Source organism: Ascochyta rabiei, chromosome 9 (genome assembly GCF_004011695.2).
Source record: "Ascochyta rabiei chromosome 9, complete sequence".
Classification (NCBI taxonomy): Eukaryota; Fungi; Ascomycota; class Dothideomycetes; order Pleosporales; family Didymellaceae; genus Ascochyta; species Ascochyta rabiei.
The window spans coordinates 1,494,483-1,518,705 of NC_082413.1; the positions used below are offsets into that span (position 1 = coordinate 1,494,483).

The 24,223-nt window shown below is 57.6% G+C and overlaps 9 protein-coding genes across 9 annotated transcripts, besides 18 other annotated features; 4 read left to right on the forward strand and 5 right to left on the reverse strand.

The window, feature by feature from the left end:
- Positions 1-280: 280 nt before the first annotated feature.
- EKO05_0006010 (uncharacterized protein) lies at positions 281-1,981 on the reverse strand (the record flags this gene model as incomplete). Its single annotated transcript, XM_038945896.1, has 1 exon — positions 281-1,981. The coding sequence occupies one exon, from the start codon at positions 1,979-1,981 to the stop codon at positions 281-283; it is 1,701 nt and encodes a 566-aa protein (XP_038799017.1).
- Positions 1,982-2,542: 561 nt separating this feature from the next.
- EKO05_0006011 (54S ribosomal protein L6 mitochondrial) lies at positions 2,543-3,335 on the forward strand (the record flags this gene model as incomplete). Its single annotated transcript, XM_038939610.1, has 2 exons — positions 2,543-2,906; positions 2,962-3,335. 2 exons carry the CDS (start codon positions 2,543-2,545, stop codon positions 3,333-3,335), a joined length of 738 nt encoding a protein of 245 aa, XP_038799018.1.
- Positions 3,336-3,782: 447 nt separating this feature from the next.
- On the reverse strand, positions 3,783-5,195 carry EKO05_0006012 (uncharacterized protein; the record flags this gene model as incomplete). The annotated part of the gene is made up of 1 exon (XM_038945897.1): positions 3,783-5,195. The coding sequence occupies one exon, from the start codon at positions 5,193-5,195 to the stop codon at positions 3,783-3,785; it is 1,413 nt and encodes a 470-aa protein (XP_038799019.1).
- A 543-nt stretch (positions 5,196-5,738) lies between these two features.
- On the reverse strand, positions 5,739-7,490 carry EKO05_0006013 (uncharacterized protein; the record flags this gene model as incomplete). The annotated part of the gene is made up of 2 exons (XM_059636719.1): positions 5,739-6,538; positions 6,593-7,490. The coding sequence occupies 2 exons, from the start codon at positions 7,488-7,490 to the stop codon at positions 5,739-5,741; spliced, it is 1,698 nt and encodes a 565-aa protein (XP_059492702.1).
- Positions 7,283-7,334: a tandem repeat.
- A 143-nt stretch (positions 7,491-7,633) lies between the features above and the next one.
- EKO05_0006014 (3'(2'),5'-bisphosphate nucleotidase) lies at positions 7,634-8,866 on the forward strand (the record flags this gene model as incomplete). Its single annotated transcript, XM_038945899.1, has 1 exon — positions 7,634-8,866. One exon carries the CDS (start codon positions 7,634-7,636, stop codon positions 8,864-8,866), a length of 1,233 nt encoding a protein of 410 aa, XP_038799021.1.
- A 129-nt stretch (positions 8,867-8,995) lies between these two features.
- Positions 8,996-9,028: a tandem repeat.
- A 19-nt stretch (positions 9,029-9,047) lies between these two features.
- Positions 9,048-11,590, reverse strand: EKO05_0006015 (Multisite-specific tRNA:(cytosine-C(5))-methyltransferase; the record flags this gene model as incomplete). The annotated part of the gene is made up of 2 exons (XM_038939715.1): positions 9,048-11,516; positions 11,570-11,590. The coding sequence occupies 2 exons, from the start codon at positions 11,588-11,590 to the stop codon at positions 9,048-9,050; spliced, it is 2,490 nt and encodes an 829-aa protein (XP_038799022.1).
- Positions 10,866-10,948: a tandem repeat.
- A 263-nt stretch (positions 11,591-11,853) lies between the features above and the next one.
- EKO05_0006016 (60S ribosomal protein L7) lies at positions 11,854-12,725 on the forward strand (the record flags this gene model as incomplete). The annotated part of the gene is made up of 3 exons (XM_038939832.1): positions 11,854-11,867; positions 11,919-12,027; positions 12,099-12,725. The coding sequence occupies 3 exons, from the start codon at positions 11,854-11,856 to the stop codon at positions 12,723-12,725; spliced, it is 750 nt and encodes a 249-aa protein (XP_038799023.1).
- A 616-nt stretch (positions 12,726-13,341) lies between these two features.
- Positions 13,342-13,406: a tandem repeat.
- A 749-nt stretch (positions 13,407-14,155) lies between these two features.
- Positions 14,156-17,247, forward strand: EKO05_0006017 (uncharacterized protein; the record flags this gene model as incomplete). Its single annotated transcript, XM_038939630.1, has 2 exons — positions 14,156-15,039; positions 15,090-17,247. The coding sequence occupies 2 exons, from the start codon at positions 14,156-14,158 to the stop codon at positions 17,245-17,247; spliced, it is 3,042 nt and encodes a 1,013-aa protein (XP_038799024.1).
- Positions 17,248-19,532: 2,285 nt separating this feature from the next.
- Positions 19,533-19,600: a tandem repeat.
- An 82-nt stretch (positions 19,601-19,682) lies between these two features.
- Positions 19,683-19,713: a tandem repeat.
- A 121-nt stretch (positions 19,714-19,834) lies between these two features.
- EKO05_0006018 (uncharacterized protein) lies at positions 19,835-23,310 on the reverse strand (the record flags this gene model as incomplete). The annotated part of the gene is made up of 2 exons (XM_038939638.2): positions 19,835-20,737; positions 20,785-23,310. 2 exons carry the CDS (start codon positions 23,308-23,310, stop codon positions 19,835-19,837), a joined length of 3,429 nt encoding a protein of 1,142 aa, XP_038799025.2.
- Positions 20,093-20,131: a tandem repeat.
- Positions 20,256-20,331: a tandem repeat.
- Positions 22,510-22,564: a tandem repeat.
- Positions 23,078-23,279: a tandem repeat.
- Positions 23,311-23,327: 17 nt separating the features above from the next.
- Positions 23,328-23,376: a tandem repeat.
- A 124-nt stretch (positions 23,377-23,500) lies between these two features.
- Positions 23,501-23,548: a tandem repeat.
- Positions 23,549-23,667: a tandem repeat.
- Positions 23,664-23,700: a tandem repeat.
- Positions 23,701-23,717: 17 nt separating this feature from the next.
- Positions 23,718-23,760: a tandem repeat.
- A 76-nt stretch (positions 23,761-23,836) lies between these two features.
- Positions 23,837-23,887: a tandem repeat.
- Positions 23,877-23,951: a tandem repeat.
- A 5-nt stretch (positions 23,952-23,956) lies between these two features.
- Positions 23,957-24,000: a tandem repeat.
- The last annotated feature ends 223 nt before the right edge of the window (positions 24,001-24,223 follow it).

The following is a 24,223-nucleotide window of genomic DNA, read 5'->3' on the forward strand; positions in this document are numbered from 1 at the left end:
ATCGCAAAGACGCTACCTAATGCCGCCGAAGCTGCTGCATCGCTTGAATGTCTCCTACCCCGTGAACATACGAGAATCAATAAGAGGTCGATAAGTGAGCGATGCTTTGATCAAAGCGAAGTTAGCGTTGCAAATGCTGAGACTGATGATAGTATGCTGCTAGGACGAAGAACTATGTTGTGCTGTTGTATATGTCTGTTGAAATACTTTGAGCAGCTGAATACCTCAAGTGTAAAGATAAGGAGCAGCGTGGGTTATCCGTTGCACACCTGAGCCGCGATCAGGGTTCGAGCGAGTACGACAGTTCTCGATTAGATGAGTAATTGGCGCCAACACACCTTTCGAGAGCATCGGGCTTGTGGGGTGTAGCGACGTGTGGTATCTCAACACTTGGTAGGTAGCCCACACTACCATCGTTGCTGTATTGGCGGATCCAGTACGAGCGAAGGATGTTTATGAAGGCGTGGTTGATAGCCGTGCTGATGCGAGAGACGGGGTATGTGGCAAGCCACAGGATCATAACAATACTGACACCTTTCTGCGTTGCATTGAGATTGGTGATGAGGTCGAGCACGGACGAGGATCGATGAGGCTCCGAAGCGCGCAACGGCAGACGCGCCAGGAACTCGTAGACTCCGCAGAAATGCAGGAGATATGCCGCACTGCAAGCACCAGCAGTATACGTAGCCAGCCTTCTGCTGAAGTGGTAAATCATAATGAGAATGAACACAGCGCCAACCGCCGCAACAAGGCCGCGGACAAGGGAAGTCACAAGGTGTGGTAGGCTGCTGAAGAACGCGAATCCTCTGGCGATATTCTCTGCTTTACTTGTCAGACTGTCCAGTCGGTGCTCAATGTTGTCGATATTCGCAAGCGAGGACTTTGTGGTGTCGTTGATCTTGTTTGCGGCGTTCGTAATGTCGCCCATGTATCCAGAAAGCACCCTATAGCTTTCCACTTGGGCTTGGTGATTCACCTGAAGGCTGATGATAGCCCGGTCGTGGTGTTGTTGCAGTTCAGTGGTAAGCGACTTTGCAAGTAGAGAGTTCTCAACGATCATGTCTTGCGAAAACACCTGCATTTGTTCGCGGATACGGACAATCTCAGCGCTCTGACCGTCGGCAAGGGCGGTAATGAGCTCGGAGATGGAGCCCTCCATGAAAGTGTGAAACTTGTCATCTAGAGTATTGACTGTTGCCAAAGCCTTGTCTTGGACTGCTGATACGTCCTCCTTGAACTGGCTCTGTGACTCCCGAAGCTCGTCGGAAAATTGCTTCTGGTCGTGCAGTAAAGTCGCATATTCATCAGTCGTATGCTTGAGACTGGAAGATACTGCACCCATGACTTGTGTCAAATTCTTGAATGTCTCAAGATGATTTTCGCGTTCGATGGCGTCCCTGCTCGCTTGGCACATGACCACAGCATTCTGACGCGCATTGCTGAAAGACGTCCAGTATTGTGGCGAGGACTGCAATGTCTTCAGACATTGACTGTACTGGTACTCCTTGTACTCCGCGTAGCATTGCTTGTCAGAGTCTGTCGGTGCTTGTGACCACCAGCCGCCCTTACTGCAGGCTCGGCTCGAGGGAACAAGGATGTCACAGTGCAGTGGCGGAATGGCATTGCTCGGAGGCTGTGCGCTCAGGAGTTCACACACTGCTAGCTTGGCAGCGTACTCGGTCTTGACGTTGTCCAGGTAAGCTTCCGGTCGACTTTTGGCGAAGTCTGGTGCGTGCTCAAGGAGCTTGCATTCGTTCATGAGGTGTGAAGCAGCCATGCGAGTACAAGTTGGGGCTGTCTGCATCGAGACGACAAACTCGACAGCCTGTGATATCACTTTGTGGTTTCTGGAGGTGGTGTACTGAAAGAGAGTGTCGAGGTTAGCGGTGGGTGCTGCGTCCGCTGCTGGAGAGTGGTAGTAAGAGAGTGCCACTGGGAACTGCAGCAGGGTGCCAATGACCAGGGTGTTGGAGGATCTCATTTTGGTAGTCAAATCCAGTAGACGATCAGCCAAAGGGCATAACCCGACGGTGTGAAGTTGGTCAAAGCTGTGAGCAGGTAGCGGATGATGAAGCTCTCAATGTCGAAGCAGATGATGGAGAGAAGAAGACGAATTCGAAGCAGAGAAGCAGGACACAAGTTTCTTGTCAACCTGCACAAGCAAGTCATGTCACAGTGAGAGAAGGACAGGCGTGGAAGTATCTAGCGGCTCGAAGCGTGCTATCGTGACCTGACGTCTGGGTAAGGGCGAAATCTGTAGTGAGAGGACGCACGATTAGTCGGAGAGCAAAGCGGAGTAGGGAACCGCAGGAATGCAGCTGCAGAAGATCGAATTGGTACCGATACAGTGTCTTACACTCGCACTCAGAGCGATTGGAAGAAGGATCGCAGTATTGACATGTTGTGGATCGACTCAAGTGTGGAGGAAGTCGCGAATCAGATGGGACGAACGGTGTCTGACTAAGCTGTAGGGCTGGACATCGCAACTTCGCATTCACGACTCCCAAAAACTTTGCCCAGCCAGTCTACAATCAACAACGCCATGTTCGCCCCAGCACGCCGGCGATGCGCGCAAGCCATTGCACAATCCACCTCCCCTGCCGCCGACTCGATACCGACGTTCCTCCTGCCCCGGTTCGCTGCGCCCAGGACCTTCACCACAACCGCACAATGCGGGTCCAAGATCGGAGCGCTCCCGCTTTCAGTACCCCCGGGCGTGACCTTCAGTGTGATCGCGCCAAAAGCAGCTGCAAAGGGAGCAAGAACACAGTCAACAAACATGGTGCACGTGAAGGGACCGCTGGGCGAGCTGTCGATGGAGATAGCGCCCTACATCGCCATTGACCAGCAGTCGATGACGCTGAGCATACAAGATGCCACCGATGCGAAGCAGAAGGCCATGTGGGGTATGTCTCCCACCCACCAGACAGACGCAGTTGGGGCCTATACTAACAGGCACAGGAACCACACGTGCATACCTCCAGAACCACATCCTCGGCGTCAGCGAAGGCCACAGCGCAATTTTGCGTTTCGTGGGTGTCGGTTTCCGTGCCTCGATCGAAGACACAGCCACGACCGTCGAAGCCGAGTTCCCTGGCCAGAAGTTTGTCAACCTGAAAGTCGGGTACTCGCACCCAGTCGAACTCTGCATACCCAAGGGCGTAACGGCGAGCACACCGCAGCCTACACGCTTGCTGCTCGAGGGCCCCGAGAAAGAGGTGGTGATGCAGTTCGCAGCGAAGATCAGAAAGTGGCGCGTACCAGAGCCGTACAAGGGCAAGGGCATCTTTGTCAACGGCGAGACGATCAAGCTGAAGAACAAGAAGGTGTCGTAAGGGAACTGCAGGCGGCATCATACTGTGTTGTATATCTGTATTATATGCATGGCGTTGTACCATATCTTGAAACGTACAAGCAACGGGCGCCGCGAACCCCACTGCAATATTCGAGCAAATCAATATCCAATCCACAAGCAAGTCTATCACGATTTCTCATCTCAATCACCTTTACCTTTTTTCAATCACCTCTACTGCTCCACAGCGCTCGTCCCACCCAGCCTTGATCTCGAGTCGAAGACCCCCCCGTTCTTTGAAACACAGCATTCCCCTGCTCTTCCATCTCTCACCTCCCACACTCAACCTCACGGACAACAGTCCGCAAAGCGCGAGCTCCTCGAACCAGGAGACTCCAGCTAAGCCTTGCGTCTCTGGGATAGGAAGAAACGGATTGATATTGCATAACGCTCCACGCGCTAAGGATTCCGCAAGTATCCGCAGCAGCGATCAAGCCATGCTCTGGCGACAAAGCAAAAGCGCCGTGTCGGCGGTGGCGCCATCGAAAAAGTCATTCAACAGCACCACCACGCTCTCCTCCCTCGTGAGACGGCGTCCACACTCCCCGCGCAACAAGGGCAGGATCTTGGCGTCGCACACGGGCTTCGTCGCGAGGATCGGACTCGTGCTCACGTCGCTGTCGAGCACGCTCGCGATGATGACGTCGCGGATGTTCGTCGCTGTCGCTTGGCATTGGAGCAGCGTTATTGGATGCCCTGACGGAGGGGCCGCGGACATGGATTGGAGCTTGGACACCATGGAGTCGCCGGTGAGCGTGGCGTTTGCGTCGTCGTCGTAGTTGGAGACTTGGTTTGTGTCGCGCAGGAGGATGAGCCGTTTGTGCGAGTCGCGTAGGTCGCGCACGCTGAGGTGCATCATGTCGTCTTCTGTGCCAGCGGTGAGGTCTGGGTGGTCGGTGAGGACTTGGTTCAGGACGTCGCGTAGTTCGTCGTCGTTGGGTCGGGGGCACTCGGACGGGACGCCGTCCCAGCGGTTTTGCACGACGATGATTTCGTCGGTGTGCTCGCAGAGGAATTGCACAATGTCGGCGAGGAACTGCGCGTACGGCATCCCTGGGATCGCGCCGTGCTGGAAGTACCATGTGTCTTCCAGCGAACTGACGGCTTGGATCTGGCGGTGGCATTTGGCAGGGCGGAATTCAAAGTAGCGTGCGCCGAGCTTGAGGATGGTTTCGAGGCTGTCTTTTTGCGTCACGGCGAGCGCGCGGATGATGTCTGGCGCGATGGCGTTGACGCCCCTGTCGCCGACTTTGTTGATGATGTCGAATGCGCGCGGGAGCGAGCGGCCGAGCACTTCTTTGATGACGCCGGTTCCTGCTTTCTCGAGGAGTGTCATTGCAGTACTCATGCTGTTCATGCCGATGTCGTGGGAAGAAGGGAGCACCATGCGATTGAAGGGCTTGTTGGCGATGTCGCTATCTGGCGGGATAGTATCGCGCATCCAGTTCTCGTAGTTGTGGGTTACTGTCACATAGCATTGGTGCTGTTTCGGCAGGGCTGCGAGGCCCGGTCCAGCGTCATAGAAGCCGTATGCGACGATCAGGTCTTCAGTGAAGATGCTGGGAGTCTCATCCATAGTCCTCATGGTGCCATCACTAAGACCTCCTGTCATGCTGTTCACGTCGACCCATTGCTTCACTAGCTCACGATCATCTCGGCGGACGATGAACTCGAAGCGTCCGGTGAACTTGAAGTGGCCAAGGTTGGAGGACTCCACTTCGAGATGGTCGCAGCCGAACTGTTGTTGGTCCCGCTTCGTGATTGAGTTCTTGGGGACAGTGAAGTCGATCTCGACGCCTTCGACTGCGATGTAAGAGTAACAAAGTACGCCTTTGGATGGCATCTTGGTGTGGGTCCGCTCCTTCTCTTATGGTCTTGCCAACGTCCGAAGATCTGGATAGATAACTTACTAAAAATTCTACAGTCCGTGTCTGCTCAACGAAGCAAAAAACGTGACCGTGACGACTTGCGGGGTACGTGTCTTTGTTCGAAAGGCGAGTAGCAGTCCCGCCGCTCTCCCAACGCCTCAGCTGTCCTCGATCGCGGCTGGAGGTCTGGGTCCATTGGCGGTGGCTCAGCTGGTATGCGCCGGCTTGTAGTCAGGCACACCAATCACGATGCGAGCTAGGCATCGATCGGGCCGGCAAGGTGGGGTTGGCATGAAGGATGACAAGCATCCAAACTGGACGCGTGCGAGGCGTGACAGGAAAAGGTGAAAAGGACTGAGAATGCCTTGGGTTCAGTGCAAGTTGTGACTAGAATAGGCGGAAGTACGGCAAGGGTATCTACAGCGAAAAATCAGAACCATCGAACTCGCAGAATCCATACCTCGACTGTCTGTCCATCTCTTGTAAGTGTTCCTCCTCCTCCAGGTTGATTAACTGTCCTACTCGTCTTCTTTCCCAGACCTTGCACTCTTTACGCTCTTCACGCTCTTCGCACTTTTGACACTCCTTAAACTCCTCTTGCTTGTTGACCTCTTCAGCTTAGCCTTGAACTTCTTCCACTTGTTTGTCAGGCTCTCGCTGTCTCCTTCATCATTGTAACCGACTGCCTCCCTCGTGCTTTCTCCACTGCCTCTTGGAAATGTGGCTTCACTGCCGAGGTCGACGCTATCCACATTCCTCTCGGGTGGTCCATGCTCACTCGAAGTTTTAGGAAGCTCCTTGTTCTTCCTACTACCCAGAAGCATAAACTCAAGCGTCTGCCACGCTGCCATGCCAGCGATGGGGCTATCCGCCGAGTTGCCCTGAACTTCAGCGTTCTTCCAGGGGCAGTGTTCACGGTGGCCTTCGAGCAGATTGAGGCGTAGTGACTCGATGGGCACTTGAAGCTTCTTACTCATCTCCTGCAGACGTGCATCCGAGGACAGCCACAGCCCGAGGCGCTGGAAGCAGTGATTGCACACGGCGAGTGAGATGCGAGATTCGGAGACGCCGGTCCAGCCAAAGAGGGCGAAAGCAAAGGCGGTGCGTTCGGCAGGGGTGGATGGCGGAGTGCCGCTTGTGGTGGTGGAGAAGTAGGTGGATGGTATGCGAGCGAGGATTGAGTCGACGTGCGGGTCGGGGTAGGTGATGTTTCTTGCGAGGGGGAGGTCGGTGGCTATGGCAAGGAGGAAGTTGTAGCGGTTGATGAGGTCGGCCGCGCTCTTTGCACGACTGGCGATGGGAATGTGGTAGATGTGCTCTGCGTGTGTGTCAGTCTCCCGTACGAGCTCAAGCAAGCGTAGGTGCACTGTACCTTGACAGCCAGCTTTCCTCCACAGACAGTCTTCTGAATGCCCGTCGATGATCAGTGCTCTGTATCGCTCGACTAGCGAGGGCTCCACGTCCTGCGAGAGATCCTCGCTCATCTCGATGTCTCTCCCATCCGCCGCCTTCCGCTTCGGCCGCAGCTTCACGGCAACACGCTTCTCGCAGCCTCCCCTGCAGGCCACGGTGTTCCATGTATCACACGACCACCCTCTCTTGGCCCACTCGACCTCGCTGATGGCATCTGGCTTGGTGGTCCACTTCTTCACATCTGCAAACGTCTTCAGTCGGGCGAGAAACAGGTCTTGGCTGTATGGCTGGAAGTTGGGTGCTTTGCGCGGCTCAGCCGCAGTCTGTTGTGATTGCGTGCCCACCGCGCGCATCGTGCCCTTCCTCTTGGGCGCGAGCAGCTGGTCCTTGAGCGCCTGTATGCGCGCTTGGCCGGCGGAGACCTGGCGCTGGCGCTCCATGCTGGCTTCTGAGCTGCGTGGGCGCTTGGCAGCCGGCTCAGGGGAGGCCGAGGGGGGCAGCGAGCCGGTGGATGCATTGAGGCTGGACCCGTAGAGGGTGCTGGCGAGCGAGGTGGCCGAGGTGCTGGCGGTGAGGTTGTCGAGCAGCTTGTGGAACTTACGCTTGGTCGTGGCCAGCGCGGGCGGCGACTCGGCTGGTGCAGCTGCCATGCGGTGCGGTGCGGTGCGGTGCGGGGCGGGGCGGGGCGGGGCGGGCGGTGCTGCGGATGTGGGCGGGGCGGTGCTGCGGATGTGGGTGTACCAGCTGTCGAGGTGTTGGTGGGAAGAATCCAGACGCGTTGGACGACGGCCGTTGGACGATCTTTGTTGACTCGAGGCGCTGCTGTGCACGTGCAGTAGCAGCAGGCGAGCTGCCATGACGCTGGTTACCACAGCACCCACTCCATGCGCGCCGACCAAAAGGGCAGACCCCCGAAGCCGCTCCGACGACGCGCTGCACCCCACCAGGGGGCCGCCCACCAGCCTACGCCACAGCTGCTAGCCCGCCCGCTTTCACTTTCATGCCCCCCACCGCGCCGTACAGATACTTTTTCCTCGCCGCCCTCGTCCTGGCTTCTGCAATCCTCCAGCCCACGGCCTTCTTCCGCTCCGCCGCCCGCCTGTTCCAGTGGAAGCAGCACCTCCCCCTCAGCCCCGCCCTCGACGCCAACCGCACGCTGCACGCCATGGCCTACGACAGGGAACTCGAGCTCGCCCTGCTGGCCGTCCAGCGCGCCTCCATCCTCACCAAGAGCGTCTACTCGTCCCACAGCAAGGGCACCCTCACCAAGACGGACAGCTCGCCCGTCACCATCGGCGACTTTGGCGCCCAGGCCCTGATCATCGCCAGCATCAAGTCCGCCTTCCCCGACGACGAGGTCGTGGGCGAGGAGGACGCAGACGACCTGCGCAGCAACGCCGACCTGAAGCAGCTCGTCTGGGACCTCGTCCAGCAGGCCAGGCTCAGCGACGCCGCCTCCGAGCACAAGATTGGCGGGCCCATCAAGAGCGCCGACGACATGCTCACCGCCCTCGACAGCGGCGCCAGCCCAGGCGGGAACAAGGGCCGCATCTGGGCCCTCGACCCCATCGACGGCACAAAGGGCTTCCTGCGCGGCGGCCAGTACGCCGTGTGCCTCGCCCTCATGGTCGACGGCGTGCCCACCGTCGGCGTCATCGGCTGCCCCAACCTGCCCGTCGACGACAAGGCACCGCTGGACAGCAACATCGGCACCGACGCCGACGACAAGGAGGGCAAGGGCGTGCTGTTCGGCGCCGTCAAGGGCCAGGGCGCCACCTCGCGCGCCCTCACAGCCGGCAAGCTCGAGCCGCCCACCACCATCCACATGTCGCCGCTCCCGGACGTCGCGCAGGCCACCTTCTGCGAGTCCGTCGAGGCCGCCCACAGCTCCCACGGCGACCAAGCCGACATTGCAAAGAAGCTCGGCATCACAAAGCACTCGGTGCGCATGGACTCGCAGGCAAAGTACTGCTCCATTGCCCGCGGCGCAGGCGATCTGTACCTGCGCCTGCCCACGAGCAAGACGTACCAGGAGAAGATCTGGGACCACGCCGCCGGCGTCGTGCTGGTGCAGGAGGCTGGCGGCGAGGTCACCGACGCGTGGGGCAAGACGCTCAACTTTGGCATGGGCCGCACGCTCAAGGAAAACAAGGGCATCATTGCTGCGCCCAAGTCCGTGCACGCACAGGTCATCGAGGTCGTCAAGGAGGTGCTGAGCGCGAAGAAGGATTGAATCAAGAATAAAAAACACTGAAAACGCTATACCATAGTTAGACAGATGTAGATAGTCGGCGTTTTGCTGCACAAGATGGATGATGCACGCCAGCCGCGACGCCCAACTACACGATAACTTTGGTTTTTTTTCTTCTTCTTCTTTTTCTTCTTCTTCTTCTTCGTCGGTGGGGTTCCCACGACTACGCCTCAGCATCCACAGCAACACCACCATTCTCGTCGACGTCCCTATCCTCGGCGTTCTCGCCCTCGACGACATTGGCCTTGGCGTCCTCCTCGGCCTGCTCCTCCTCCGCCTCGCGCTTCGCCTTGTCGGCGACGTGGTTGATGATCTCCGTGTCCTTCTCGCCCCACAGCCTGAGCAGCATCGCCTTGCGATCATCCTTGTCGACCATCATGTTCGCGGACCCCGGGTGTCGCCAGAGCGGGAGCACCATGCGGAAGGGTATGTCCTGCGCGTCGTCCTTTTCGACGCGGACAAAGCAGCAGCCAATGTCCATGGGCTGCAGCTGATCGCCGACTTCGCCGAGGCCGTGCTCGCCCTCCTTGGGCAGCTTGGGGAACATCTCTGTGATGAGCTGTTTGAGGGTGGCTTTGCTCGTGCACTGGACGATGCGCTTGCTGGCCCATGGCTCGAGGATGGAAATGCCCTCCGACTGCAGCCGCCACGGTGCGTGCATGTAGCTGGCGTCTTTGATCTTGTGCGCGACGAACATGACGACGCCGCAGTGGATGAACTTCATGCCGCGCTCCTTGTTGGCGTTGATGATCGTCTTGGCGAAGCCGGACGTGTAGTAGATCTTGTTCAGAGACAAGCCCTCCTTGTTCTTGACCATGAAGCGGTCGCGGGGGAAGCGGTCTGAGATGCCGAAGAAATCAAGGATCCTAGCCACGGTTTCATCCGTGGGCGACAGGTACTCAAAGTACTCCTTGTTCTGGTCCTGCTTCTCTGGCTTGAGCTTGGACACTGGGTTGCTGGGCGCTGGTGTCGTGGCTTCAGATGCAGGCGCTGTTGTGGCCTCCTGTGCTGTGCCGTTCTCGGCTTCCTCGGTCTTGCTCTTCTTGGGCGCTGCCCTCTCCTCGCTGTCTTCCGCCTTGCGCTTCAGGCTCTCGGTGTCCTTGGTAGCGTCGGCCTCGATGACGTTCTCCTCAGGTGTGGGGATCGAGGTGTTGTCGGTTGTCTTCTCCTCCTGCTTCTTCGCCTTGGCTGCGTTCTCCGGGTTCTGGATCTGCGCAATCTTGATGTCGTCGAGCTTCTCGATGACCGCAATGAAGAAGCCACCGGTGTCCTGGAGGTGGGGGTACACGCGCATGCATCGCTCGAGCGGGATGCGTTCCTCGGGGTTCGCGGTGATGGGTGGGAAGCAGCCCTTGGAGATCTTCTGGGAGAACTGGCGCTCCGGCTCGTCGACTGCGTACTTGGCCTTGGCCTTCTCGAAAGCCTCCCAGCTGGTGAACATGTGCGCGGTCTTGTCGTTGCTGCCGGTCACCGAAGAAGTGTCGAGAACCTTCCAGGAGTTCAAGCCTGGTCGGCGCTTCAGGTTGGGCAGATGGTCGGGCATGTCGACAAGCTGAACCTTGGAAGTACCTCCACAGGCCTCGATGGCCGCAGCGACGACAGCCTCGTTCTCGACGGGGTTCATGCTGCAGGTCGAGTACACCATGCGCCCGCCCTTCTTCAGCATCTGCAGGCCGCGGAAGAGAATGCGCAGCTGCAGGTTGTGGAGACCAAGACCGTCCTTGGGCGTCCACTTCTGCCAGACATTGGGGTTCTTGCGGGCTGTGCCGTCGCCGGAGCACGGCACGTCGGCGAGGATGCGGTCGTACTTGAGGTACTGCTTCTTCTCGCCGACCTTGCTGGGGAGCTCGATGGAGGGGAAGATGGAGGCGTCGTGCTGGGTGACGATGAGGTTGGGGAAGTTGAGGCGCTTGACCTGGTGGACCAGCATGCCGGCGCGCTTGTAGTCGGTGTCGTTTGCGATGAGCAGGCCGGTCGAGCGGCCGTCGTCGCTGTAGTCGCCGTCTGCGCCACTGCCCACGTCCTCGCCGTTCGCAGCCCGCCTGACGCGCTCCTCCTCGTCGCCGTGGATCATCTCGGCCAGCTGGGCCGACTTGCTGCCGGGCGCGGCGCACATGTCGAGCACGACCAGGCCCGGCTTGACGTCGAGGAAGTGGGGCGGGATCATGCTGACGACCTCCTGTCTGCTGATGTTGCCCGAGGCGGCCTCGGCGACGAGGAACTTCTGGAAGTTTGCAAAGGCGGCATGGCGGCGGATGACCTTCTTGTGCGTCTTCATGTGCCACACGAGCTCGTCGGGGAAGGCGACGACGGGCTCGGGAGGCGGCACGGGCTTGCCCTCGAACGTCTGCGCCGAGATGGCGGGGATGTAGCGCTGCTTGAAGATCTCGCGCACGGCGAGGGCGTCGGACTTTGTGCCCGTGAAGCGAAAGCTGTTGGGCAGGTCCTGCTGGAGGGCCTTCCACATCTCCTCGAACTCGGCCTCCTCCATGAAGCCGCCCTTGCGGTAGTAACTCTCGAACAGCTCGTTCTTGCGCTGGATCTCCGACCACGGCTCCGACCTGGTGTCGCGCGCGCCTCCACCGCCGCCGCGCCCACCGCCTCTCTTACCACGGCCACCGCGACCACGGCCCTGCGCTGGGATTAGACACTGCGCCAATGCACACGACGACTGCGGACACTTACACGACCACCGCCTCTTGCCATTGCTGCGATGGAGAGTGTTCTGCGTCAGGTGGATGGCGAAATACCTCCGCCGTCCCAAGTGTGTCGAGCTTCAGAAAAGTTCGAGCTGCTCTGAAGACCGGCCGCCGGCGGGGCTGGCCTGGCGCGTCCAGAGCGGGTCCCGGCGGTGATTGGGCAGCCAAGCGAGGCGGACACCGACCCGCCCATCGAAAATTACAACTTCGACCGCTCCTCCAGACTTCAGCTTTCCTCGACCACCGACAAGCCGACTAACCACCAGCACAATGGCCCGCTCATCGTGAGTTCCCTGGACATCCGTTTCCTGCGCATGTCTTGCTAACCCGCCCAGCGTCCCCACCCAGAACGACATCGCCGTCCCCGAGTCGGTCCTGAAGAAGCAGAAGGCCGGCCAGAAGGTTGCCGACAGCAAGGCTGCCGACATCCAGAAGAAGCGCGAGGTACGATAATCAGTCTCCCCAGATCTGCGCAAGCGGTTAGGAGCATCACAGTTGGCTAAGACACACCTTAGGCCAACAAGCAGAAGCGCGAGACCATCTTCAAGCGCGCCGAGAAGTACCACCAGGAGTACGTCAAGGCCGAGCGCGACATCATCGAGGCCAAGCGCCAGGCCAAGAAGGACAACTCCCTCTTCGTCCCCGCCGAGTCCAAGCTCGCCTTCGTCGTCCGCATCAAGGGTATCAACAAGATCGACCCCAAGAAGCGCAAGACCCTCCAGCTTCTCCGTCTGCTCCAGATCAACAATGGTGTCTTCGTCCGCCTCACCAAGGCCACCTCCGAGATGCTGAAGATCGTCGAGCCCTTCATCGCCTACGGCTACCCCAACCTCAAGACCGTCCGTGAGCTTGTCTACAAGCGCGGTTACGCCAAGGTCAACAAGCAGCGTCTGCCCATCACCGACAACGAGCTCATCGAGCAGAGCCTCGGCCAGTACGGCATCGTCTGCGTGGAGGACCTCATCCACGAGATCTACACCGTCGGCCCCAACTTCAAGCAGGCCTCCAACTTCCTGTGGCCCTTCAAGCTGTCCTCGCCCACCGGTGGCTTCCGTCCCCGCAAGTTCAAGCACTTCATCGAGGGCGGTGACCTCGGCAACCGCGAGCACTTCATCAACGGCCTCGTCAAGCAGATGAACTAAGCGTTGCGCTCAGCAAATGCTAAAAGTTGTGCTTGGTTGTTATGGGTGGAGTAACGGTTACATTCCAACGATACCATGAAAGATGACATGGTGGCGTCAAAGTCCAGTCCGATCCTGCGTCGACAGACTGGATTGAGGGCAGGCCGAGCCACATGCAATGGTTAGCTTAGACAAGACTTCTGCGGATCCGCGAAGAAGAATGCAAAAAGTTCATTCCACTGCCTCATGACTGATTACCCATAAACCGACTGACATCCTCTCGAAGACACTTCACACGCATCTCCTTCCTAAAATCTCAGAACATCTCCCAATCCACACACCACCCTACCACCTCCGCACACCCTCCCCACAACACGCACAATCCACCAACCGCTCTTTCTCTCCATCCTGATCCCGCACCCCTCTCCCCCGTCGTCGCTGTCGTCGTCGCCACTTCCGCATCGCCTCTACAACCCCCATGCGCTCAACGCGCCACTCGACCTCCTGTACACCACTGTCTATGGGCGTGCGCAGGCCCAGACACCGCTTTAGCGCGTTCAACGGATTGGGGCCGTGGCGGGTGATGAGTATGCACATTTTGGGTTTGGGTTGGTTTTGGGATTGTGGGGTTGGGTTGGAGTATTGAGTGTTGAGTGTTGAGTGTTGAGTGTTGGGTGTTGAGTTGAGTGTTGGGTGTTGAGTTGAGTATTAGGTATTGGGTATCGAGTATCGGATACTGACGTGAGTACAAGGCATTGATGGGTACAGTAGGGTTTATGAAAGTTAGTTGGTGGATGCGTTGTGTAGGTACAAGAAGATTGGGATGAAGACGAAGACAAGAGAGAGATGCAATGTCTTTGTTGCTTGGTGTTGAGTTCTTTGTACAATGGTGGATACTCGAGAATTGAGACACACAACGGAGTCTTAAGGTTTGTCTCGATGTGAAACTAGGTGTTTGGGTTTGCTTCCCAACTCAGGTATGTGTATTGAGGTCGCGTAAGAGGTGGGTGCTATTGTGGGTGTACATGCAGATACATCCTCAAACGAAAGAGAGAAAACAAAAAAACGACCCAGATCGCCTCCGCTAATCAAGTCTCTGAACCAGTCAGTCACTGTGTCGGTATACATAGTGCTCCAACCCTAGTCGAGACCACGATACAGCATAAAGGAGCTGATATTTGGTGGTCCACCGCACACAATACTAAACTAGGCTCAATCGGTGCAAGACCAAACATTGGCTCCTTCATACAACATAGAGGGTATGGCGTTCACAGGGGGTGTCGCCTGCATGCTGACATGCAGGTGTTGTTCCCAAGCACTGCCCCGCAGCAGCCTGACGGCTGTCTATCTTGCTCTCTCGAAGACAAGAGCAACCATTCACTTGACGAGGACATCAATTGAACACGAGTACTTTATGAGATGCTTCGCAGTCCTACACTGCATTCTTTCCGATGCGCCTGTTGCAGCGTCTGCCAGACAGTGGCGACTTCCGCCTTGTTGAATATTTAGGCAACAATATCCCACGCTATGCCATCCTCTCGCACACCTGGGGGCCAGATGGCGATGACGTCACATTCAAGGATGTCGTGAAAAGCAGAGGCAAGAGCAAGCCAGGCTACTCCAAACTGACCTTCTGCAGCCAGCAAGCTGCTAAAGACGGTCTCGAGTTCTTCTGGGTGGATACCTGCTGCATTGACAAGTCGAACAGCACAGAGTTGTCAGAAGCGATCAACTCCATGTTCAAGTGGTATCAGAAGGCGGACAGGTGCTATGCATTGCTCTCAGACGTTCCGTTCGGCAGCTCCACTGCAGAATTCACTCTAGAAACATGGGAGCCTAGATTCCAAAGCAGCAGATGGTTCAAACGAGGCTGGACATTACAAGAGTTGCTTGCTCCAGAGTGCGTCGACTTCTTTTCTCAAGATGGGAAACGGATTGGAGACAAGATCTCGCTTCGGCAGATTGTTCACGACACGACACATATTCCCGCTCAAGCACTCCAGGGCAGTTCTTTGTCGCAGTTCAGCGTCGATGAGCGCATGTCGTGGGCAGAGGCGCGCGAGACGACCCGCGAGGAAGACGGAGCATACTCTCTCCTTGGCATCTTTGATATTCACATGCCGCTCATATACGGAGAAGGACGGAAGAAGGCTTTGGCTCGTCTGCGGAGGGAGATCGAAGGGCCGCAGAGGGTGCAGTCGTTTGCTAAGCCGCCGTGGACTGTCCCTTTTCGACGCGATGATGACTTCGTCAACCGCAGCAGCCTGGAGGAGGTGTATCGGATCTGCGCCCAGCCCGCGGGCCGCGCATCACTCGTTGGTCTTGGGGGCATCGGGTAAGCACTGTAGCATGAAAATAGAGAAGAAGTGCTGATTTCTGGAACAGGAAATCGCAGATCGCTATTGAGTACACCTACCGAGTACAGGACCAGTCGCCCGCAAAATGGGTGTTTTGGGTGCATGCAGGCACACGAGCAAGGTTTGAAGACGGATTTCGCAGGATCGCCGAGGCGACAAAGATGGACGGCTGGGACGATTCCAAAGTGGACGTTTTAAGGCTCGTACGCAATTGGCTATGTGACGAGTCGAACGGACAATGGACGATGGTGGTCGACAACGCTGACGACGCGGATGTATTGTTTGACACCTCGCAAAGCCGCTCAGCAGGCAGCCCAGACCAGCCAAAAGACCTACTCTCAGACTACTTGCCGCAATCCCCAAACGGATCGATTCTGATTACCTCTCGAAGCCAAGCTGTCGCGCAGAAGCTTACAGGCACCTACTCTAGCATCATCGAAGTCGAGCCAATGGGTGAGGACGATGCACTGGTTCTTCTGGAGAAAAAGCTGGGCTCTTCTGTTGCTAGAGACAAGGCTGTCGAGTTGGTGCACGCGCTCGACTCCATGCCTCTAGCGCTCACACAGGCGGCTGCCTTCATCCGCCAGCGAGAGCCACGCATGAGCGTGTCAAGGTATGTAGATGAGATTAACAAAAACGACCGGAGTCAGGCGCGCTTGCTCGAGAAAGACGTAGGGGACAGTCGCAGAGATGGCCAGGCATCCAACTCGATCATCGCAACGTGGCACATCTCATTCGAGCATATCCGAAAACACGTGCCAGCAGCAGCCCGTCTTCTATCACTGATGAGCATGTTCGATCGCCAGGGAATCCCCGAGTCACTTCTGGAAAGCCAATACACAAGCGATGGGGATAGTGATATCACGTTCGAGGATGATATCCACACCTTGTCTAGCTTCTCCCTGATCAAGACGAACGCAGACGGATGTGAATTTGAGATGCACCAGCTGGTGCAGTTCTCGACCAAAAAATGGCTTGAGCTGCACAATGAGCTAGAGGAGTGGAAAGGAGCGTATGCATCGCTCATGGACGTTAGCTATCCAGAAGGGGGTCACGAGGACTGGCCAGTGTGTCGTGCGCTGTTCCCACACGCTCAAGCTATGTTTTACAGCCAGCCAGAGGATGCCGTGGCGCTAGAGGCATGGGCGTCAGTTCTGTTCAAGGTGGCGTGGTATGCGCGTGAAATGGGTCAGTGCAGTAAAGCGCTAGAACTGATTTCTGCCTCTCTACAAACCAGGGAGAGCGTCTTAGGAGCGGAGCACCCAGATACACTACGGAGCCTCAACGAACTTGGACTAGTCTTAGGATATCAAGGTAAGTATAACGAAGCAGAGGAAGTTCACCAAAGAGCCCTGGAAGCGAGAAATTGGGTGCTTGGAAAAGAGCATGTCGATACAATGACCAGCAGGGTCAACCTGGCGCTGACATACTCAAATCAGGGGCGGTGGAAGGAGGCTGAAGAGCTACAATTACGGGTAGTAAAGACAGAGAAGACAGTGCTAGGCGAGGATCATCCATTAACTCTGATCAGCATAAACAACCTGGCGCTGACATACTCAAATCAGGGGCGGTGGAAGGAGGCTGAAGAGCTACAATTACAGGTAGTAAAGACAAGGAAGACAGTGCTAGGCGAGAACCATCCATTAACCCTGATCAGTATAAACAACCTGGCGCAAACATACACAAATCAGGGGCGGTGGGAGGAGGCTAAAGAGCTACAATTACGGGTAGTAAAGACAGAGAAGACAGTGCTAGGCGAGGATCATCCGTTAACCCTGATCAGCATAAACAACCTGGCGCAAACATACGCATACCAAGGGCGGTGGGATGAGGCTAAAAAGCTACAACTACAGGTATTGAAGACAGCTAAGATAGTGCTAGGCAAGGATCATCCTTACACGCTTACTAGCATGAGCAATCTGGCGTACGCCTTGGATGGACTAGGTCGCAACAGTGAGGCTGCTGCACTGATGGACGAATGTCTGGCACTGCGCAAACAGATCCTCGGTCATGAGCACCCTCATACTCTGTCCTCTGCTAAGGCTCTACACAAGTGGTCACATGAGTGTGAGATGGTAGACGACGAGACGCAAGGACAAGTTGAAGAGAGAAGCGGCCACGAGGCAGATGAGACTCCAAACACAGCCATCGTCACATCAGAAGCTACCGCTCCTTACTCAGCCTGAATTTTGGAAACGTGCCACCGAAGTCAATCTCCTCGCAGCGTTTCAGGAGCTATCGCCGTCAACATCGCAAGTATTGCGAACAACGCAGACATCGCAGACGGACTTGTACACCTCCTCGACTACCCGGACGGCATCTGTATCCTCTAAACGAAACCAGAAGGGAAAAGAGTTCACAATTCTTCTGCTGAGCTACGCCAATACGTGTGCCGACCGCTATCGCTCATGCCATCACTCTCGCCGTCGCTCCCACAAACACATCTCCAATCTCCACCATCTTTTGTCGGTCCTCGACGTCCTGTCATACCCAATGAAAACAGAAACACAGAGTCACGAAGAAGCAGACGAAGTCGCGTTGTAGCAGCGAAAGAAACCCCAAAGTGCATCCGCAGTATCTGCGAAAACCGAGCAGTTGGTGGACTGATGGGAGTGCTTCAGAAGAAACCCTGTCAGTCAGTTCAACGTACTCGATCATCGGCAGGCAGGATACCGAACACTATATGCCGAAAGAAACTGCCTGCACATCGTCCACTTTGCATCTTGCAACTTTCACTCCCGTCCTTCGGCTTCTGATGCGCGGTTGGTGTACTGGGTTCAACGCTCCGGCAGTATTCAACACCTGACCATGGCGCTCATCGAGGCTTCCAGATTATTTGCTCATAGACTATGATATGCCAACTGGTTCGGAGGGTACAGCCAGCAATGTAAATCAAGTAATCTCCAAATCAACGCAGTTTCTAACACACCCAAGCGCAATTACAGTAATCACTAGCACTGCGAAGCTATTTCGTACGGCGCGGAACCCTTTGATGCCATGTCCAAGGGCTTAAGGAGCCCACTTCCGAGCCGCTGGCCATTGTACATCACTCACAGCTCCGGTGCCGCTTCTGTGGGATCGATGGCCAGCTTTTTTTTGGGCAATCAAACCCAAACCTTCGTTGATGATTGTAACTAGCGTGTACCAGAGCGTCCTTGGAGGATGTAAAGATCTCTTAAATCATGTCTTAAAGGCAACCAGAGTCAACCACGTCGATACCGGCGAAGAGAAGCGCCCCAACGAAAACGCATAGCTCAAGAGAACAGGCAAACACATCCCAGAGTATCCTCGACTCGGTCCCGATGTGCATATCAGCATGGTATAGGACCTGAACGGACAACCACCTCACTAAACCCTCCCATCGCGGCGAAAGCGCTTCTCGTAAGCCGTGCGACTCTACAAAAAACTCTTCATCTCGACCAGATACGGCTCAAGCCGCGGAACCCGTTCGTAGTAACAATCCTCATGTGTTTCCAATCATCCAGAACCCACCTGAACCCGCTCGCGCCGGCAAAATTCCATATCGCGCGCATGAGCCACGTACTCACCACGCGACACCAACTTGATATGTGCAGGAGAGCATCGCCCATGTCAGTTCTCCACCCGCGGTCCGAATCCAACACCGATATATTTCTAAAGAAGCTGTGCCTTCCCAACGCCGTAGCGTACCGAAAACCCCCTATCCGAACCCAAAGTCCCTCGACCCCTCTACGCGACACAAAGCGCGCGACGCTAGCGAGAGAGACGATCAAGAGCGGCGATACCAGTCACCAGCAACCTGTCACTCTGTGCCCAGAAGACCCCTCGGCATCTGCACGACACAGAAGCGGTCTTGCACATGCTGCAACCCCCCAGTCCACCGCTCTGCAGCCGCCTCTCACGGCGTCGAGCGGTCGAGGGTTTTCGATGTACGCTTGATGGCAACATAGCACATTGTCTGTCCAGCCTCCCTGAACCCAAACACAACGACGAAAATAAATAAACTATCTATATATCACACTCCATGTAGAAACCAAGCTCTCTTAACTCTAATTAACTCTAAAGTGAAGATAGACAGCTTGTATAAATAGTATATAGTACTTTACTCTCTTTGGTCAATGGTGTAGAATATTATAGATAACAAGTTAGTAAAGATAGTAGATAGTAAACAACAGCAGAATAGTAAACAACAGCAGAAAAGCATACTAAACAACAGCAGAAAAGTATAAGATCAACAGCGGGCAGATTGGTAGGTAGTGATATACAAGTAGATGACAGAATACAGTTGTATTCTATGCAGAAACCAAGCCTGTTTAACTCTAATGAACACTAATTAACTCCGAGAGTGAAGATAGATAGGTTGTGTGCGCGGTGCGCAGTGCTTTAGTATTTCTATTTAAAAGTGTGGAATATTAAAGAAGATAGGCTGGTAGAGGTGGTGGATAGGAAGTGGAGTGTAGTGGAAGATGGTGGGTAGGAAAGAGATGGTGGATGATGTGAGGCGATGATGTGATGGACGAGGATATGATATATGGTGATGTGATGGTAGATGAAGTGATGGTAAATGCCAGCATAGACGATGATGCGATATAGTATCCAATGACCAAACATGACAACGCCCCATATACGCCGTTACCCCCCACCTGCCTGCCTGCCTGGCTACCCGGCTGCCTTGGCAAGTAACTGCCTAACTGAATGGAAAGTCTAAATAGGTGAAGCGAGGAAAGGGAAACAAATCGTCGACGTCTGCGTCGTATGACTCCGTCTCCATGCAGCGCGCGCTCGGGGATCGTCCTACTGTCCCGAGAGATCCAACGACTCGAGGCCAGATGTGACAGCGGTCGCGGTTGGCGTCAAAGCCTCATCCACATCATCCGCCGACTCGAGCACTTCATCGGTATCCACATCCGCCTCTTCGCCAGTATCCTGTTCATCATCATCATCACCACTCAATTCAGCTTCGTGGCTCTGCACCTGCACGACGGGCGCGGGGACGTAGGTCGGTGGCGGTGTGGTGTTGGTGCCCATGGCGACCGTGTACAGGTTGTGCATCTGCTGCTGCAGCAGCCATGTGTTTTGCTGCTGCTGCTGGAGCGCGACGGCAGTCACCCAGTCCGAGTTTTGGTTTGTGGCGCTCGTGTCTTCGGTCATGACGACGTAGCTCTCTGGGTCTTGTTCGTTTTGCATGGCTTCGTACGGCAGCTCGTCGTCATACTCGTCGTCGTCGTCGTCATCGTCATCGTCGTCGTCGTCGTCGTCGTCGTCGTCGTCGTCGTCGTTGTCGTCGTCGTACGGATGCGTGGCGCCGCCTGCAGAGATGATGGTCACGTTGCCCGTCTCTTCCAGGACGCCGAATTCCGTGGTTACGGTGATGCTGTCCGGGCTCGAGAGCGGGAGGTCTGCGAACGAAGAGGTCATGTAGGTGGATGTGTCGGGGCCAGGGGCGGCCGCGTCGAGGTCCGTGTAGAGCGCGGTGAAGAACTCGTTCATGGCGCCGGCGAGTTCGTCGGCCTGTCCGCGCTCGAGACGGTCTCTCTCTCGGTTGGCTTTTGCACGCAGCTCGGCGTCTCCCTTGGCTTTGAGCTCCGCTTGGAGACGACATTTTGCGTGGACCGAAGGCTTGCGGGCGCATGTTGGGCAGTGAAAGTTGACGGTGCAGAAGGAGCAGGTACAGGAAGGGGTCAGGGCCGAGCATTGCTGTAGATGCGTCAGTGTGTGTCACTCCGAGGTGATGGGGGACTCACATCGCAGACCAGCACCGCGCACTCGGAACACTCGTTGAGCACGGCCGGACACTGCGGTCTGTTGTCGCCCACGGGACGTGGGTACTGGCAGAAGTAGGCCCCGCAGCCTTCCCACTGCACGGGGTGGCGCGGATTACACGGTAGCGGGAGGGGGTTAGCGATCGAGCTTGGCGGAGGAGCACGCGGCGAGTTGGACCAAGACACCGAGTTGCGGCTGCGGACGCCAGAGGCGCTGAGTGAACGCGGCCGAGAGGAGCTGACAGGCACGAACGATAGCGAACCGGTGAGCATGAACGGATCAGGCGCCGTGAGGTTGAACGAGGACGAGGCAGCCAGCTCGGCAGGCGCCACGAGGACCTGCGATTGCGACATGGGCGTGCTCTCGGAGGACTCGGATTCGTTGTCGGCGGTGGAGGCAGCCTCCTGCTGCGACGATGCCGTGGGCGTACGCTCCAAATCCTCGCTCGTCCGGTTGGGGTTGAAGTCAGGTATGACCAGACGCGGCGGTGGTTCCGTGTGGGCTCGGACGTGGTCTCGCTCCGTGTGCAGTTCTCGATAGCCGCACTTGCGGACTTTCAACGACCCAAAGTCGTGTTCTTTGCATATCGGGTTCTTGCACGCGCGGCAGGACACCTTCCACCTGAAGCTGCGGTAGCAATCTGTGCAGAGGGCTCGCGGACACGTCTGTTGTTGCAGCTCGAGGCTGTCCTTGTTCAGGTATTGGAGAAGGTCGACGTCCTCGCCGAGGACGTACTCGTACAGGCCGTTGTTCTTGAGCTCCCGGATGTAGTCGACAGGTCTGAGCTGGTTGGAGAAATCGGGATCCTCGTACTGCTTGGTGCGCGGTAGTGGAGCGGCGCGGATCTTATCTGCGCCTCTCCCACCCAAGCCCGTGCCCAGCACGGCGATGCCACCTCCGCCGGAGAAGATGGGCTCGAGACAGCACCAGTGCATGTTCAGCTTGGGCGGTTCTCGATGCGCCGGCGGCGCCGGCAGTCCGTTGTTGGGCGTGTCCTCGAGGTCAGACGAGTCGTCGTCGTGCGCGCTCTCGTTCATGAGGTTCGGTGATCGCGTCGCGCCTGGAGCCCACCAGAACCGGCTCCTCTCCGCCTTCTCCTGCTGCGTCCTGTCTTCCGGCGAGGTAGTGGAGGCAGAGGCTTGGCCAAACGCGCCTCCCAGCGTCATGCTGTTCCCGAAGGCGAGATTGGTAAAGTGGCGTGTCTTTGCGCGCTTGCGCGGAATGGGACGGTTGAAGGCGCAGCTCGCGCAGAGCGTCTTTCGACAGCCCATGCAGTGCATGCGCACGCTGCAGGACTCGCAGCGCTCGAGGATGACGTCGTTGCACTGTGCGCAGTGGACGTCTTGGACAAAGGTGGTGTGGCTCTTCCGCGCGTGTGCGGGCACGTGCTTGCCCTCTCGTGCAAAGAGGCCGTGGTCGGTGCCCAGGGGCTCGCCGTCCTGGCCCTCTTCGGCAATCTCCCACAGGCGACCGTCGTGGTCGCCCAGGCGGCGGGTGCCGTCGACGGGCCCTATGCGGTTGCTCGAGCGCCAGAGCCTGTCAAAGGGGACCCAGACCTCCATGTTCTGGGGCGCAGCGCGTCCGGCGTGGTAGTCTTTGCGGCGGTAGCAGCGGCCGCCGGGCGAGGGACACCAGGCGGTGTCGGTCCATATGCCGAGCTGGTGGCAGATGTCGATGAGCTGGTGGGTGGGGTCCGAGTCGGAGTCGCGGCGGATGAGCGAGGAGGGGAGGTAGGGGCGGCGGCGGTGGTGGCGGCAGCGGTAGGTGTAGAGGCTCTTGAGGGCGAGCTGGTTGCGCATCCACGGGGCGTCCTTGAGGGTGTAGGGCTCGAGGAAGGGGACGATGTGGTACTTGATGGAGACGTTCTTGCAGCCGCGGACGGACAGGTGGTGGAGGGTGTCGATGCGCGGGGCGAGGAGGCAGCCGACGAGGGCGATGCCGGTGACGGCGGTGTTGCAGAGGTCGAGGCTGGTCAGGCGGGTGCCGTTGGGGGCGATGATCTGCTTGAGGAGGGCGTCGAAGGAGTAGGCCCTGGACTGGCGCTCGCGGGCGTCAGGCGTCTCGTTGCCCGGCGAGCCGACAGCGACGGCGGGCTGGGGCAGGCGGAAGGAGAGCGTCTTCCATGCCAGGGGGTAGTGGCGCAGGAAGTGGCGCAGGTGGGGGGAGGTGTGGTAGAGGTCGAGGAGGGCGTTTGTGGGCAGCTGGGCGAGCAGCGACTCGAGGACGGGCGGGTAGGCGGTGACGACGGCCTCGAGCAGGCTGAGGGCGGGCGGGGTGGCGGTGGAGGTGGTGGCGGTGGGGGAAGTGGAGGTGGAGGTGGAGGTGGAGGTGGGTGCGATCGCGGGCGTAGGCGTAGGCGTAGACGAGGACGAGGACGAGGACGTAGACGTGGACGTAGACGTGGACGTGGTCGTAGACGGCAGCGTAGTCGCAGACGGGAGCGTAGTCGTGGACGGGAGTGTAGTCGCAGTCGCAGAGGGGAGCGAGTCTGTCGTGGCGAGGGCCATGCTGGCGAGGCCTACGACTGCGTCTGCGTCTGCGTCTGCGTCTGCGTCTGCGTCTGCGTCTGCGTCGAGCAAGACGAGGCCGAGTCGGTGGGCCAGGGCGCTCTGCCTACGAGAGCGTCTTCGCGGTGGAGAGAGCAGGGGGACATGCACGGCCGACCAGCATCACGCACGGGGAGGAGAGGGAAGAGAGGCACGGGCGCACGCACGCACACGCACGCACACGCACACGCACACGCACAGGCAGCGGCAGAGACAGCGGCAGAGGCAGAGGCAGAGACAGCGGCAGCGGCACTAGCAGAGGCACTGGCAGAGGCACTGGCAGAGGCACTGGCAGAAGCACTGGCACAGACACAAGGCGAGGCGAGGCGAGGCGAGCGTGGAGAGGTCGAGCGTGCTGGCTGTGCAGAGAGGTCGAGGTCAAGGTCGAGGTCAAGGTCGAGGTCGAGGTCGTGTGCTGCCTCGCTCACCTCGAACCCACTGGCCCACCCGCTTGCCGTACTGCGTAGATCACCACGCACAGCCCGTCTCTCGTCTCGTCTCGTCTCCTCTCGTCTCCGCTCCTCTCTGCTGTCTGTCTGGCTGGCTGCTGTCTGGCTGCTGTCTGGCTTCTGGCTGGCTGCCGTCTGTCTGCCTGCTGACTGCCCATCCATGCACCCATGCACCCATGCACCCATGCACCCATGCACCCATCCTCTCCACCGCGCCTCCACGTAAATACTGGACCAATTCGTCTCGACACGCGCACGCTGCAACTGGAAGGAATGCCCTGGCCCCGTCTACCGCCGTGAACGTGCACGGGGCAGCCTATGAAGCGCGGGCAAATCAACGCCAGCAGAGCAAAGCGGGCGCCGCCGCCAGCGAACCACGCCAGCCAGGCCGCCAAGCCAGCCACTCGGCCCCAGCAGACACACAG